Genomic DNA, 16,343 nt, shown 5'->3' with positions numbered 1-16,343 from the left:
AAGGGCCTCTTTAGTGCCCTGCACGTGGAGTCAGGATGGTGAAAGCCCTCGGGAGGCCTTGGCGGGGGTGGGGGGCATGCAGCTCTAGGTCCCCATGTCTGTGCCAATCACTGCAAAAAAAAACTCCTGAAAACACTGCTGCTGGGAGACCTAGGGGAATAAATGGGAGGGGCGAGGCCGGCACAAAGGGCAAGGCTGAAGCGGGCAGTGACGCCAGGGTCCTCCCCGCAGCACTGACAGCCTCGCTCTGCTCCCCAGGGGTCCTCCAGGTCCGTGTCTCATGCTCACACCTCATCCCATTTCCTGCCACCTTGCTGATCTCACCCCTACGGCCCCTCCACATACCTCACGCCTCCCTGCCCTCACCCAACCCAGGGACAACCCACATCCCCTACCGCCGACCTTGGCCCCAAGGACACGCCTCGCACAGAGTCAAGCCAGGCTGGCCAACCCTTCATCAGGGGTTGTTCCCTGAGAGCAGGCCCTGCTAGTTCTGGGAGGGTAGGGTGTGCTTAGACGTTAGGTAAGCCCTCCGCCCCCTAGCTGTATCAGGAGCTGCTCCAGCTGCACCCTAGGAAGCTGGCCACACATCCTAGCACCGCACTTCTGCCCGGAGGCCCTGTCAGTGCTCTCTGGATGTCCCCTCAGCACCCTCATTGGGCTTCCTGTCTGAGGAAGGGGGCTTCTGGTTTATCTTCTCCACCCGACGTGGTCCTTGGACCCAAGCAGGGGTCCCCCTCACAATCCCAGGAAGTTGGGACAGAGGAGGGGTTTGGGGTAGGGGAGGCAGCATGCAGAGAGACCCCAAGGGTGCAGCTGCGGTCCTCCTTGCTCAAGGAGCCGGTATCAGTGAGGCCAACAGCACGCTGCCCACACGCCAGGGCAAACACAGAGGCCAGACAGAGGCCCACACGGCTGAAAGACCCTACAGGTGACGGACTCACTGGATGTTTAGACCTGGGTGTTACCAGTATGCTGAAACCTGAGATGAAGAAGTCAGAAAAGATCTAGACATGCCTGATGGGGACCTGAGTGGTGGAATCCTGGGTGGGTGGGATCGTTGGTGGGTCAGGTCCAGGGAGGGTGTGGTCAGCAATGAGGATGGTCAGGGAAAGCTTCAGGGCCTATCAGAGCAACGCAGCTGTAAGAAATGGAGATTCTGGCCCCAAGCGCCCAGCAGAACCCTCACTATCCCCTGCAGCACTGTGTGTGCAGATGAAAGGTGGGAACCCAGGGGTGGTTCATCAGGGAGCCACACTGAAGGATGGGCCCCTAACCTTGGAAGTCAGGTGGGAGCACAGACGAGAAATGATCCAAGAGGTTGCCTGATTGGCAGACCATTGCCTGAGTTCCAGGAGGGTTAGCCCACATTCCAACTCAATAAAACAGTGAAAACAATGTGGGATTGGAAACACACAAAGTTGCCCTCAGATGAGAAGACAAAGGACCAGGCTGAGGCCAGAACAGAACCTGGACCATGGTGGTGTCTGTTGAATGTTTCTGGGTTGAATTAATGACGGATGAGTGAGTTCAAAGGGAGTTTAATAACATCTGTTTTGAGAGTGAGGACAATGAAGACCCCAGCCTTCCCTGATTTATCCCACTCTCTCAACACACTGACATCCCCACTGTCAGCTCCAGGTCATCACGTCCTGGGGCACAGGCCACCATGGTCTTCCATCCCAGCTTCAGCTTCAGGACCCAGGCTGAAAGGAGCCCCACCTGTGTTTAGGGAGACAGACACAGGGTCCATTGGGGTGCTGAGCAATTTCTCAAAGCCCCAGGAGTTCTCATGTCCTGGTTTCTGGCTGGGAAGCAAAGCCACAAAGAGACGAGGATGGGATGAGGACGGGACACCGTGGATCAGGAGACAGTGATATGGCTTCTCACAGTGACCTGGGCTGCCCAGGGCCCCTCCTGCAGCCAACTGGGAAAAGGTGCTGGAAGGACACTGCACAGCTGCAAAAGTAATCCAAATATGGACCTATGACCTCCCTAAGTCCACATCTACCCACTAGGAGACGCAGCTTCAAAAGGACAGCCAAAAGTCCTAATGCCTCAGGCCTGAGACAGGAGAGAAAGTCATGGATACATGAGAAGCAGCTCTCAGGTTCTTTAAATGTAGGCACTGGCCAGAGCAGTGCCCTCTGCATCGGAGCAGTACAGCAGGAAGAGCACCATGGATGCCAGGGCGCAGAGGTGCACACCTGCGGGGCTCAGCAGCACGCTGGCCTCCTCTGCCTCCTCCCCAGTGCCGTCCTCAGGCTCTCCAGCATCGTCATAGTCCTCCTCCAGGCCCAGGTCCACAGATGCTGCAGGTCCCTCATCTTTCTCCCCCATGGGGAAAGCTCCGATGTCCTCATAGACACCCTCTGAGGACAGATGGCCTGACATCTCCCAACCTGCAAAGGCCACACCAGAATGTTCTAGAAGAAATGCTACTGCAGTCTAAGCTCCCCCTGCCTGGCCCCTGCAGTCTCTCATGCACCAACATGAGAGACTGGGAACCAACACCCCTGGCTCCTCTGTCAGCAGCCCCCACAGACAGCAAAGATCCCCAACCAGGGGCCACTTTCGACTCAGGGCACCCGGGACAGCTGTCCTAGGGTGGGACTGGTGGTCTCAGCCTCTGAACACACCCAGGAAAGCCCCCCACTGCACACAAGTCATAAGGGGTCAGCCGAATCCTGAAGCCGGTTCTCACTCCAGGCCGCCCTGGGAGTGTGGATTTTCTTGATCCAGCACATCGCGGGGGCAAAGCAAGACCCAGACTCAGGGTCCCTGAGGCCCCAACAACTCATGGGTCCACGGACAGTCACTGAGCAGTCACCATGGGGAAGGCCACTTAGCATGCAGGGTCTGCAATGACCGGGGCCCACATAGCATGCCCCCCAGCCTCCCCATCCCAGGCCCCTGCTCACCACACCTGGGCACACCCACCTACCCCTGCAGGCTGCTCTGCGGCGGCACCACTGCGTCCCCAGGAACAGGGAGATGATGCCCAGGAGGGAGCCAAGGACCAGGCAGGTGATCTCAGGCAGGGCCCAGGCCTTGTGGGCAGGTAGAGGGGCCAAGGGAGGGGCTGTGGGGTACAGTGAGAGGCGGGGCCTGCTGTGCACCTGGGCTGCCTGGGCCATTGTGACCCTGGCCCTGGAGGGCCTCAGCCTCACAGCAATGGGGGGCACCCCAGGAGAGGTGGGCCTTTGTGCTGCCTGAACAGGCACCCCTCCCTTGGAGAGGCAGGTTGAGGCCACCACACGAGAGGCCCAGGTGGGGGCTCTGCCTGGGGGTGGGCGGCCGTGCCCCGGGAGAGGGGGCCGCGCCAGGGCAGGGCTGGCCGGGACCGGGCAGGGCCAGAGCCGCGAGTCCGCGGTGTTCGTGCCCTCGGGGGTCCTGGCCGCCCCGGCAAAGCCTCCTGGTGGGCACCGCAGGGCGGAGCTGGGCTGCGGCCACGGACATGGGCCCAGAAAAGCTCCGGGGTGCCCCAGGCACAAAACTGGAGGAAATGAGAATGGCGCCTTCAGCGACGGTCCCAACGCACCCCAATGCCCACCTCCAGCCCAGGCCCCTGCTCCACACGCCTGTGTCCATGCCTTTGCCCAACCGCTCCCCCATCTGTGAACCTGCACCCCAAAACCTTACTTCCGACTTCCCCCAGCCCCCAAAACCACGCTGACCTCAGAGCCTTCGGCTTATCTCTGTTTCACACCCACATCCAATCCATCAGCGAATCCATCGGGCTGCACCCCGGCAGGGTCTGCCCGATTTCAGCTACAAGGGCCGCCCGCAACTGGGCCCTGCCCTGCCTATGCTCCACCAGCGTCCAGAGGTCGAGGGGGCTCCTAGAAAGCAAAGTCACATCAGTCCCCACTCTGCTCACCACCCCACAGCCACTCAGTCGGTGACAGCCAAGGACTCACCACAGGCCTGTGTGCCGCCACCCACTGCTGAGCTCAGCCCTCCCTGCCCACTGCTCGTTCCCCCACCACACAGGGCCCATGCCCACCTTCGCCTCTGCAGCCGCTGTCCCCTTCCCTGGCACTCTCTTTCCTGACACCTCCAGGGTCGACCCTGGCCTTGGGTGTTCTGTCCAAGCAGTGGCCCTGATCCCACTCCTTTTGGTGCCTGCCTCTCCATGCCACGCTCCACCCCCACATGCTGCAGAGTTGCCCACCATTAGCTGTTGTCTGTCTCCCTCCAACACCCCAGGCAAAAACTCATCCATCCACTGCTGGGCCGGGGGCCAGTGCTGAGGCCCAGTAAGGACCCTCAGACATGGCTGAATGTGAATAGATGTGACATTTATGAATGTGGCTTTGGGACGCGGGAACACAGAGCCATACATCTGCCCCCAGCAGCCCTGGAGGTCTGTGCCCTGTGTGGACCAGGACCCCAGGCCAGGCTGGATGGACTGATCAGCTGTGTCTGGGGCCAGTGAAGTCCCTTCTCCAAGCACACACAGAAGGCGGGGGCCAAAGACCCCTCTGTGGGTCCTCAGCACCTTCTCCTTACCTCCCACTGCCCTCTGCCACCTTGAGCTGTCCAGCCTGGACCACCCCTCTGTGGAGCATCAGCCAGGCTCAGCCAACCACGTGGGGAGCAGTCAGAGGTCCTTGGTGTCCAGGGAGAGGGCTCTGCCCCGGGGCCGTGGTCCTCACGGGTCTAAGTGAGGAGAGCAGAGGGTTCAGGTGCCTTTGCCCCTTTCACAGCCCATGAAAAGGTTTCCTCAATCAACCCTGTGCCCCTCACAGTGGCCTGGCCAGAGATCAGGAGGTGGAGGACAGACAATGAGTCAAACTCCAGTCTCAGACCCGACTGCTCTGAGCAGGCAGGCGGAGCCCACCTGTGGGAGGCCCTGGGAGACCGGCACCCTCTGCTCTGGGATGTAGGGGCTGGGGGGCATACAGGGATCCCCAGGGGGGCTCTTCGTGTTCCCCTGTTTCTCCAGATGCTGCTGGGGTGTGCAGGTATGTTCATCAGTGCTCCACATCCTGCTCAGGCCAGATCACACCTACCCTGTCCCACAGAGACAGCCGGGGCGGGGCCGGTGTGCAGGTTTCCCTTTGGCCTCCAATTCCGATTCCAGCCAGTCTGGCTGATGGGCCTGGTCACAGGGGAGGCAGGTCCCTTGGGCAGGTGAGAGGGACCTGCACGCACCACCCCCAGGACAGGTGGGAAGAGCCTCTGCTCCCTCCCCCATCCCCAGGCCTCTGAGAGAAGCCCCATCTGAACAGCTTCTCTCTTCTGTGAGTTCTTTTGAGATGGGTGTCAGTGAGGGTGGAGGACGGTTGACTCTGGCCTTGTCCAGATGGGCATCAGCTCCCAGGCTGCCCAATACATGGCCACACTCCCTGCACCAAGAGGACAGGACCTGTGTGGACTTGCCCAGGCAGGTAAGCTTCTCCCCACTCCCTAACCCTACCCTCTGAAGAACAGGGAGGAGGGCCTGCACGGCCCTGGCGGTCGCTTCTTGTCTCTTATGTTGTGGGGGGTCCTTTTACTGGGGAGCTCATCTTTGCAACCAGGCTTCTCTGATTTTGCATCTTCCAAGCCCTGATCTTGTTGGCCTGAGTGGTCACAGAAGCCCCTGCTTTGTCCAAGAGCAAACTCCAAACTCCCCACCTCAGCACCTCACAGGTGAGGAAATGGGCCACCAGGTCAGAGCAGAGCGTGTGGGGCCGGGCTGGGACTCAGACCCAGATCCACCACCTAAAAACCACGTCATCCTCTGCACAGGTGACATGCTGGGACTCAAACCCAGATCCAACACCTAAAAACCACATCATCCTCTGCACAGGTGACATGCTGGGACTCAAACCCAGATCCACCACCTTAAAACCATATCATCCTCTGCACAGGTGACATGTGAGTGCTTGTGTTCATGAGTGTGCCTGGGTGCACCTGTGTATATCTGTGCACCCACCTGTGTATGTGCCTGTGTATGCCTGTGTGTGCCTGTGTGCACCTGCATGTGTACCTGGGCATATCTGTGCTCACCTGCATGTGTACCTGGGCATATCTGAGTGTCTGTGCAACTGCATGTGTACCTGTGTGTGTCTATGTATACCTGTGGATACCTGTGTGCACCTGTGGATACCTGTGTGTGTCTGTGTGCACCTGTGGATACCTGTGGATACCTGTGTGTGCCTGTGTGCTCCCGTGGATACCTGTGTGTGCCAGTGTGCACCTGTAGATACCTGTGTATGCCTGGGTGCTCCCGTGTGTCTGCATGTGCACCTATGTGTGCTTGTGTGTCCCTGTCTGAGTGAGCACCTGTGTGTGTCTGGGAGTACCTGTGTGAGCACCTGTGTATAACTGTGTACGGCACAGCACATCTGCACATGCCTGCGCCTATAACTACATGGGGCAGCAAGCTGTCTGGGGTGTGCTGGTCAACAAGCTTCCCTGAAGCAGGTGGCCATGTGGAAGGGCAGCATGTCTGTGGTTTCACATTTGTGACTTTCATGGCCTTGTCTGTCCACTTGTTTCTGTGGGAAGCACCGGGCCCCAGAGGCCGGGGTGAGTGGTGCCTGCCTGTCTCCTGGGCAGGGGCAGCATGTCGGCATGGATGTCTGTGTGCCAGGTCTGGATCTGCTGTGTGCGTGTTTTTGTCTGCCTGCTGGGAGCCTGCTGTCTGCGTGGGGGCCTGTGCTGGGGGCACATGTGTCTGGGTGTGGATGGGTGTAGTTCTGATGCAAGTGCCTGGGTGCCCTGTGAGTGAAGCCAAGTGTGGGGTCGGGGCATGTGATTCTGCACTTACGGTAGGTGTGGGGGAGCATATGGGCTGTGTGAGAGCATCTCTGCAGGGCCTGCATGCCAGGCTGTCCGTGGGCACCTCTGTGTAAAGGGCATGAAGCTCTCCTGCTCCATACTTGGCAGCAGCTGGGGTCCCCCACACCCCACAGCCCCACAGCAGCAGAGCACAGCGTGCTCCACATACCTATGTGACAAGGACTCAAGGTCTCCGCTGCAGATCCTGCCTCAAATTCTATCAGATAAGGCAACGCTGGCTGCATCTTTCAGAGAGGGAACCTGGGACCGGAAGAGGCAGATGGGCACCTCAAGCCCCACAGCTGCTGAGTGGCAGCTCTGAGAGGAAGCCGGTGGTCACAAGTCACAGGAGCCGTGGGCAGTGAGGGGCCCAGCTCACCTGGGAGATGGCAGCATCAGAGATGGGGGATGTGCAAAGGTGAGGGCTTTGGCCACACTGGGTCTGACCTCGCTAAGATCTGACCCGAAACCTCCTGGTGCACAGCTTCACGCCACCCCCGACGGACGCCCAAAGCCCCAGAGCGAGCTCATCCATGGGGGACCAGCACAGGGGCCGGCACTGCAGAGACTCCTGACCCCTCCCAATCCATGGGTCCAAGGTCACACACCAAGGGCGGGTCCGGGATTTGAATTCCAGCCCCTGTCCCAGAGCCCACACTCTGAGGAGCTCTGCTGCCCCCACAGTCTTTTCGGAACAAAACTGCACATTTCTGCTGGCCTTACATAGGCAGTGAGCCGGCTGGGGAGGAAAAGGCACAGAGGGTCTGGGCAGCCCAGGCGCAGAGGCAGGGGAGGCGGTGGACGAGCAGCGCAGGGTGAGGGTGGGGGCCGAGGCTGGGGGCTGCCCTCCCAAGTCCATCCTGCAGAGTTCTTGGTCCAGGGACCTCCTTGGGGAGTGGCAGGGTGGGCAGAGCAGCCGCCCCTCATGGCATCTACTAGCTGGCCAGACTCCGAGGCCCCCATGGCCCAGGGCTGGAGGGGCCCCCCACACACCGCCTGCCATGCCCCAAGCTCAGCTCTGTGGTGGTTCGTTGTCAGCTGTTCCTGGCCCAAATGCGTTCACAAAATTACCCAGCTTGTTTACCAAGCTTGTTCACCTTGAGGTTAAGTGGAGGATGCATGGAGGGCTCACCAGAGGCACTTAGGGTGCAGATAAGCAGGAAAAGCCCAACCACACTGCACACGAGTAGATTTACTTTAAAACAGGGTGGGGAGGAGGAGAAATAAGAAAATAGGACAAAGGACTCAGGTGGCCAAGAACGTTACCAAACAAAAACCAAGCTGCTGGGTCACCCACTCCCCACCCATGACCCAGTCTCCATGGACGGCTGGCCCCCGGCTCTGTTGGGAGCCAGTGGGTAAGGGAGGCTGCAACCTGAGCTCACAGCCCCATCGGACCCTGACCCAGATGACACCGATGGACCCCGACCCAGACCTCGATGGATGCTGAGCCAGACCCCAATGGACCCAGACCTAGACCCCAATGAACCCCAACCTAGATCCTGATGGACCCTGACCTAGACCCTGACGGACGCTGACCCAGACCACAACAGACACTGACTCAGGCACTCATGGACCCTGTCCCGGGCACTGGGGTTCCCCACAGGGATTCACACCCGGTGCCCCATCCTTAGGCCCCTCCCTGCATCCCTCCCTAACCGTCCCCCAGACCATAACACAAGGAGCCCCTGGAGAGGCTGAGCCACTCTTCCAGGCAAATATCCTTCAATCCCACTGCAGGGCGGGCATCTGCAGAAGGCCAGGTTCGGAGACTGGACGAGGCTGCCCATGCTGAACACAGCCCAGCTTGCAGGGCCTCCCGGAGGAATCTGTCCTCTGCTCCTCCTAAGAGGCTGTGAGGAGAGGGAGGGCAGTAGACCAGATGCAGGAGCCTCCAGCTCCCCTTTAAACGCAGTGGCTCCGGGCTGGCGGAGCTGCGTGACGTCACGTGTCTTCTACGGTGGCCTTCAAGTGTCACGGGGACCCACAGCTGGGAGCCGCTGACGCAGCCTGCCTGTAGGTCAGAATCACATGTATCTGCAACAACTGTTTCAGTAATGACTCTCAATCCTGCTGGCAAGGTTGTAAAAATCTAGGATGTTCATCCTGTGCAGTGACAGGATGGGAGTCCTGAGCTTCACTCTCGGGACCAAAGTAGAAACACACAGAGGCTGAGGCATGAGGCCTCTTTCCACACTCAGGTATTGGCCCGGCCATGTGGCGTGGGCCTCGTGCTGACCGAAAGCCTGCAGGCCGTGGGGCCCCTGCACGCAGAGCTCACAGGCACAGACACACAGGCACAAGGACAGATGCCAGGGCCGTCCAAGCCCAGGGTGGCCCGGCTGCCCCGGGATGGTGCATGGCCTGGGGGTCTCTCTGGGATGCCTTTGTCTGCAATGGAGACAGGGCAGGAACAGAGGGAGGAAACAGCCAGGTGCTCTGAAAGCAAGATGCCGGTGGGGCTGAAGGTAGGGATTTTCAGAAGGTGGCAAAGCCAGCCCTGACCCCAGTAGAACTCTGAAGACAGTGAGCCAGGGAAAGCCAGGGGGGCCGGACTTGGACACACCCAGACCTCTGAGAGCAGAGGGACAGACATCAGGGAATTGCCCGAAGGCCCCCGTACTGAACAGAGAGACCCCGGCCCCACCAGGTCCCTAGACAGTGGACGGCAGCCACTTACACCTCCAGGCAGGACCCCGGAAGACATTCCTCTCAGGAATCTGCGTGATGCTGGCAGACGAGGCGGGGCTTCTGCCAGCCAGATGACTCTGCCACGGCCTGGTCAGCATTTTGGATCTCTCCAGTGTGGACTGACAGCCAACGGTCACCAGACATCAGACGAGAGCCCCTAACAGGGGAGATAGACAGAGGCTGAGAGAATGAGAAGAGGCTGGAAGACATGGAGACAGAGGGCAGTGAAATCCGTGAATATCCTCACGGACATCAGAACATGTAGTTTGCACCCTTGAAACAATAGAACACTACGAGAAAAGAAAGGAAAGACAGAGTCAGAGAAAGAAAGACAGATAACCCACAAATTGGAAATAGGATGCCAGAAATAAACTCAAGAAGGACTGGAAGAAATCACTCAGAAAGTTAAACCAAAATGTGATATGGAAAATGGAGACTAAGTATGTTTTACAATTAGCCCAGTAGATCCAATATCTAAGCAGGAGAGAGTTCCACACGTCCAGAGAAAACAACTTACTAATTCAGAGCCTCCCTTTCCTGGAGGACAACAGGATGAGTCTAATCTTCTTAAAAGCAGCCGGGGGGTAGATGTGAGTGAGGAGCTGCTGGGCTGGGGGCAGGAGCCAATGGGCACCAGGGAGGCAAGCCCAGCACTTGGGCCCCGTGCCAGCTCCTCCAGCCCAAGTCCTCCCAACACAGTGGCCCTGGAAATCCACAACTATGCCCCCGAGGAACGAGGATAAACCCGACAAGCCCCAGCCCCTGTGTCCAGGACAATCCTGAACCTTCAGTTGGAACATCAAGTGTAGACTGAATTGAGTCACGTGGTTCTAGACAACTACCACCACCACGTGTCCGGAAGAAGTAAAAACAAGCAAAAATACTCAAGGAAGGGTGCATCAAAGCAAGCTCTAATCAGTCCCTCAAGTAAGTCTCTAAGCACAGTGCTCAGCACACAGCGGAAGATACACAGGCTTAGAGACGGTGGGAAGAGCAGGCATCAGACACCAACAGACAGACTCAAAACCGCTGCACTTACAAGATCCAAGGAGGCAGAACAAGCAACAAGTCAGAAGGGTATGGAAGGCAGGAACGGCACCGCCACCTTCGCCTAACTGATGTTTACAGAACACTCCATCCAAAAACAGCAGGGTACGCATTCTTTTCAAGTGCACGTGCAACATTTACCCCGATAGACCCATATTCTAGGCCAAGAAATGTGTCTCAAACTTAAAAGAATTGAAAGTAATACATAGTAATTTGCAGGGACCAGCCCTACAGGGTCTGTGGGTTTTTCTCCTCATGTGCAGAGACGAGACATCATAGAGATAAAGACACAAGACAAAGAGCTAGACGAAAAAACAGCTGGGCCCGGGGAACCACTACCAGTAAGACGTGGAGACCAGTAGTGGCCCCGAATGCCTGGCTGTGCTGTTATTATCAGATACAAGACAAAGGAGCAGGGTAAGGAGTGTGAGTCATCTCCAATGATTGATAAGGTCACATGAGTCACACGTCCACTGGACAGGTGGCCAAGGCGGAGAGAGACAGAGGACAGCTTATGCCATTATTTCTTCTATGCATTTCAAAGACTTTTAGTATTTTCATTAATTCTGCTACTGCTATCTAGAAGGCAGAGCCAGGTGTACACGGTGGAACATGAAAGCGGACCAGGAGCATGACCGCTGAAGCCCAGTATCGCAGGGAGACGGTCAGGCCTCCGGATGGCTGCAGGCGGGTTTGACTGATGTCAGGCCCTCCACAAGAGGTGATGGAGTAGAGTCTTCTCCAACTCCTCCGTGGAAAAGGAGACTCCCTTTCCTGGTCTGCTAAGTAACGGATGCCTTCCCTAGGCACTGACGCTACCACTAGACCGAGGTCAGCTAAGTAACAGTCGTCTTCCCAGACGCTGGTGTTACAGCTGGACCAAGGAGCCCTCTGGTGGCCCTGTCGAGGCATAACAGAAAGCTCACACTCTTGTCTTCTGGTCACTTCTCACTGTGTCCCTTCAGCTCCTATCTCTGTATGGCCTGGTTTTCCCCAGGTTATAATTGTAGAACAAGGATTATTATAATATTGGAATAAAGAGTAATTGCTACAAACTAATGATTAATAATATTCATATATCATCATATCTATAATCTATTTCTAGTATAACCATTCTTATTCTATATATTTTCTTCATTACACTGGAACAGCTCGTGCCCTCAGTCTCTTGCCTCAGCACCTGGGTGGCTTCTCGCCCACAGTAATTAAAAAAAGAAATCAACAGAAGAAAATGATTTATGGGAAATATTTTGATATTTGGGGAAAATACAGTTCTAAATAACCCATAGTCAAAGAAGAAATCAAAACAGAAGTTAGTAAATGTTTTGAAATGAAAATAAACACGACATATCAAAAAATTACTGGATTTTACTAATGCAGTACTTAGAGGAAAATGTATAGCACCAAACACCTGTAAGAAAAGAAAGGTCTTAAATCAGTTACCTCAGTTTCCACCCTAAGAAACCAGAAATATAATAACAAATTAAGCAGAAAGTGATCAAAATAAATAATAAAGATCAGAGCAGAAATCAATAAAATAGAGAACAAAAATGGCAACAGAGAAAATCAACAAAACCAAAAGCTAGTTCTTTGAAAATATCAGTGAAATTGGGGCCAGGTGTGGTGGCTCACACCTGTAATCCCAGCGCATTGGGAGGCCAAGGTGGGCAGATTACCTAAGATTAGGAGTTCGAGACCAGCCTGGCCAACATGGTGAAACCCTGTCTCTACTAAAAATACAAAAATGAGCTGGGTGTGGTGGCGGGCACCTGTAATCCCAGCTACTTGGGAGGCTGAGCCAGGAGAATTGCTTGAACCCGGGAGGTGAGCTGTCACTGAGCCGAGATTGTACCACTGCACTCCAGCCTGGAATACAGGGCAAGACTCCATGACAAAACAACAACAACAACAACAAACCATCTGATTAGAAATTGCAGAAGCAAAGATAAATTAAAGGCACAGCAATAGAAACTACCAAAAAATGAAAAAGAGAGAAGAGAATAATGTTTTAAGTGAAACAGTATCAGTGACAACTGTTGGACAACTCCAAGCAGATTAATATACATGTAACTGAATCAACAAAGAAGAGAGAGCAAAGATATTTGAAAAACTAATGGCCAAAATTTTTCTAACTTTGATGGAAACTACAAACTCCTAAGTCCAAGTTGCTCAATGAATCTCAAGATAAGAAACACAAAGAAAACTACACCGAGGCACATCATAATTAAATTGCTCAGTACCAGTGATCAAGGGAAAATCTTAAAAGCAGCCAGAGTAACAAAAATAAATATGACCACAGATGCAAGCAAGAGAACAGTGGAGCCACAAGTTTTAAAGACTGTAAGAAAAAGAAAAACTGTCAATCTAGAATTCTGTACACAGGAAAAATATCTTTTTTTTTTTTTTTGAGATGGAGACTCGCCCTGTTACCAACGCTGGAGTGCAGTGGCAAGATCTCGGCTCACTGCAACCTCTGCTTCCCGGGTTCAAGATATTCTCCTGCCTCAGCCTCCTGAGTAGCTGGGATTACAGGCACACACCACCATGCCTGGCTAATTTTTTGTATTTTTAGTAGAGACGGGGTTTCCCCATGTTGGCCAGGCTGGTCTAGAATTCCTGACCTCAGATGATTCACCCACGTCATTCTCCCAAAGTGCTGGGATTACTGCCATGAGCTACCATGCCAGGCCAAAAATATCTTTCAAAAACAAAAGTTAAATAAAGAATTGTTCATACATACAAAAGATGAAGGAATATATCATGAGCAGACCAAAAGATGAAAGAATATATCATGAGCATTACAAAAAATATTTAGAGAAATCCTCCAGGTAAAAGGCAAATGATGCCAAGTGGAAATAAGTATCTATAAAAAGAAATAAAGAGCACAATGAATGCCAATATGAATAAATATACAACACTTTTCCTTATTATTTAAAAGATAAGTATCTGTATAAACAAAAATAATAACAATTTATTGTGGAATTTATAATACATGAACATAAAATGCATGACCACAGTAGCACAAAGGCCAGTAGGAGAGAAGTGGAAGTACACTATTGTATAGCTTGTATACTATATGTGAAGAAATAATATATCACTTGAAGGTAGACGATGATAAGTTAAAGGAATACACTAACCCTAAAACAACCACTAAAGTAACAAAAGAAGGAGTTACAGGTCATAGTCAGCAAAGGAGACAAAATGTAATCATAAAAAGGGAAGAAAAAGATGACAAAGGGAACAAAAATCAGACAGGATAAACAGTAAACAAATAGTAATGTGGTAGATGTAAGTGTAATCATATTAATAATCACATTAAATGTAAATGGTTAAATACCACAAATAAAAGCCAGAGATTATCAGACTGAATAAAAATGCAAGACCCAACTATATGCTGCCTACAAGAAACACAATTTAAAAAGAAAGACACAAGTAGGTTTAAAGTAAAATAATGGTAAAAGGTATATCATGCACTATTTAAAGAAAGCTGGCGTTAATATCAGACAAAATAGATTTTAAAATGACGAATATTACCAGGCATAAAGGAAATCATTTCATAACTATTAAGGGGTTAATTCTTTAGAGGGACAAAATCATCCTAAGTAGGTATGCACCTAATAACAACCTAAAAATACATGAAGCAAAAACAATATAACATCAAGGAGAAATAGACAAATCCACAATTAGAACCACAGATTTCAATAAAGATTGAACATCACTATTAACCAGCTTACCTGATTGACATCGACAAGATGTGCCATCCTGCAACAGAAAATGCACATTCTTTTCGGAGAACACAGATCAATTACCAATATAGACCCATATTCTAGGCCATAAAATAAATCTCAAATTTAAAACAAAGTATGTTCTCTAATCTCAAAGGAATTAAAATAGAAGTGAACAACAGTGAAATGTCTCCAGAAAATCTCTGAACATTTGGAAACTAACACATTTCCAGATAATCTGGAAACTATCTAATAATGGAACAAACACTCAAACTCTGGATATGCCTCAAAAACATTGTGCTGAGCAGAAACTGGAGATGAAAGAGAGGACGTTGTGTGTTCCACTTATATTACATTCTAGAATGAACAAAACCTATGAAGGAAAGAATCTCAGCAGTGGTTGCCTCAAGGTTGAGAGTCAGGGATTAACTGGGAAAGGGTATGCAGGATGTCTGTGGGGTGACGGAAGTTGGTATCCTCATGCGTCTGGGTTCCAGGCACACACACATTTATCAAAACCCATCACCTCAACACTAAGCACATTACTGTGTAAACTGTGCCTCCACAGAGAAATTTAGAAAGGGCTAAATAATTCCTACAAATCAATAACTAAAAGATGACACCATTGGGAGAAATGTACAAAAGACACACAGAAGCAGAAACACACATTGATACCAAACCTGTGGGACAAGCAGGAAAATACGAGTCACCAACACAATGAGACGCTGCTTCTCACCCACTAAAGTGGCCAAGACTGAGAATTCCACGATACCACCTGCTGGAGAGGGTGGCAGAGCCATAGTAGCTGTGGAGCAGTACAGCCACATTGGGAAAAGGCTTTGGTATTTTCTTAGGAAGTTTTGAGTAAAGTTTGACCTCAGCATTCCCATTCTTATGGTTGGATTACAAGAGAAATATTTACACACAACAACCAGGAACCAGGCACAGGAATGTCACCCAGTGCCATTCGCAGTAACAGAGGACTGGGGATCGTTCCAAGTGTCCGTGAACAAAGAATGTGTTACGACTTGCGGTGTAGTCACACCACGGAATATTACACAGGTGTCCAGCTGAGTGGAGTGCAGCTGCTGAGAAGAGGGAGAGTCTCGACATGAAAGAGCGAGACCTAGAGGACAGCGCACAGCCCGGGGCTCTGGGTTATGAAGCTTCAATCCAGCAAAGCTCCACCTGTGTTTCGTGTCATCAACGTGCTTCCAAGAAAGCAGCCAGAGAATCCCAACGAATGGTCTCTGAGGCTGGGAGAAGGGAGGAGCTACGCTCATGGGTTAGTAATTGTCTACGTCCTGTGCTGAGCGGAGGTTTATGTGCTCTTTGTATTATTTTATAAATAGATGAATAAATGCCATGCATCGAAAAATAAATAAAATGAAATGGGTGTTCCGAAGGCAGTCTACTGGGCAGCATTGAGCAGCCCCCACCCTCAAGGGAAGGGCCTCGAGTCTGGGACCTGTCCCACGTTGGCGTCCCCGGGGTCAGGGCACCGGGAGGGAAGGTTGCATGGAAAGCTCTGTTTGCCGCTGAGCAGAGCGTGGGGAGGCCTCCCAGCTCAGCGGGTCCCTCCATGGGCCTGCAGAGCACCTTACAGATCGCTCTGAGAGTCCCATTGGAGTGAAAAATTGCAACGAGAGACTTCCAGGATGGGGAGCAGATAGGGGGTGGGGAGCGCAAGGTCACAAAGGAACCGAATAAGAAACACCAGCAGGTGCAGATAGAGGCGGAGCCCGGGGAGACCCACCTGCGAGGGAGGCGGGGCCCGCCGTGACCTTGGTCTCCACGCAAAGACCTGGGGGAGGCTGCGCGGACTGCACCCCGGGCCCCGGCCCTGAGCCCCAAGCTGCCTCGCTGGCTGTTCCACGTCGCCCGGGGCGCTGCGGGGTGGGGGGCGCTGCGGAGGGTCCTCACCGCTGAGCCTTCGTCGGCCCAGCCCCTCCCGGCAGCCGCCCACGCTGCACCCAGGGCGGGGCCCATGCGTCTCCTGAGGCTGCCCAGTGGCGCCTCCCAGCGCTCCGTCCTCGCCGCCGCCATGGGTGGGGGGTCTCTGAAGTCGCCTCACCAGGTGGGCCTGGAGCAGCCCGCCAGCCCCGAACC

The 16,343-nt window shown here is 53.4% G+C and overlaps 1 protein-coding gene across 3 annotated transcripts; it reads right to left on the bottom strand.

The window, feature by feature from the left end:
- Positions 1–1,526: 1,526 nt before the first annotated feature.
- LOC129006032 (antigen WC1.1-like) lies at positions 1,527–9,753 on the bottom strand. 3 transcript variants are annotated; one of them, XM_054435137.2, is made up of 6 exons: positions 6,941–9,753; positions 4,513–4,662; positions 3,678–3,842; positions 2,945–3,496; positions 2,208–2,402; positions 1,527–1,722 (listed from the first exon to the last, which is right to left on the bottom strand). In XM_054435137.2, the coding sequence occupies exons 4-6, from the start codon at positions 3,135–3,137 to the stop codon at positions 1,646–1,648; spliced, it is 465 nt and encodes a 154-aa protein (XP_054291112.1). In that variant the 5' UTR covers positions 3,138–3,496; positions 3,678–3,842; positions 4,513–4,662; positions 6,941–9,753; the 3' UTR covers positions 1,527–1,645. The 3 variants fall into 3 exon arrangements, 2 of the variants coding, with proteins under 2 accessions (XP_054291112.1, XP_054291110.1); XM_054435135.2 differs by lacking the exon at positions 1,527–1,722 and having other exon boundaries at positions 2,101–2,402; XR_010127494.1 differs by lacking the exons at positions 1,527–1,722; positions 6,941–9,753 and having other exon boundaries at positions 2,101–2,402; positions 2,945–3,082; positions 4,513–5,183.
- Between the last annotated feature and the right edge of the window lie 6,590 nt (positions 9,754–16,343).

The sequence above is a fragment of the Pongo pygmaeus genome, chromosome 8 (assembly GCF_028885625.2).
Source record: "Pongo pygmaeus isolate AG05252 chromosome 8, NHGRI_mPonPyg2-v2.0_pri, whole genome shotgun sequence".
Taxonomy (NCBI): domain Eukaryota; kingdom Metazoa; phylum Chordata; class Mammalia; order Primates; family Hominidae; genus Pongo; species Pongo pygmaeus.
The sequence above is the reverse complement of the archived record's forward strand: the minus strand, read 5'-3'. Positions and strand labels throughout refer to the sequence as shown.

Coding starts and splice junctions, on each gene's coding strand:
- LOC129006032 (XM_054435135.2), bottom strand. CDS start 3,137: ATGGCCCAGGCAGCCCAGGTGCACAGCAGGCCCCGCCTCTCACTGTAC. Junction 2,403..2,944: donor CCGCAGAGCAGCCTGCAGGG/GTAGGTGGGTGT, acceptor TGGCCTTTGCAG/GTTGGGAGATGTCAGGCCAT.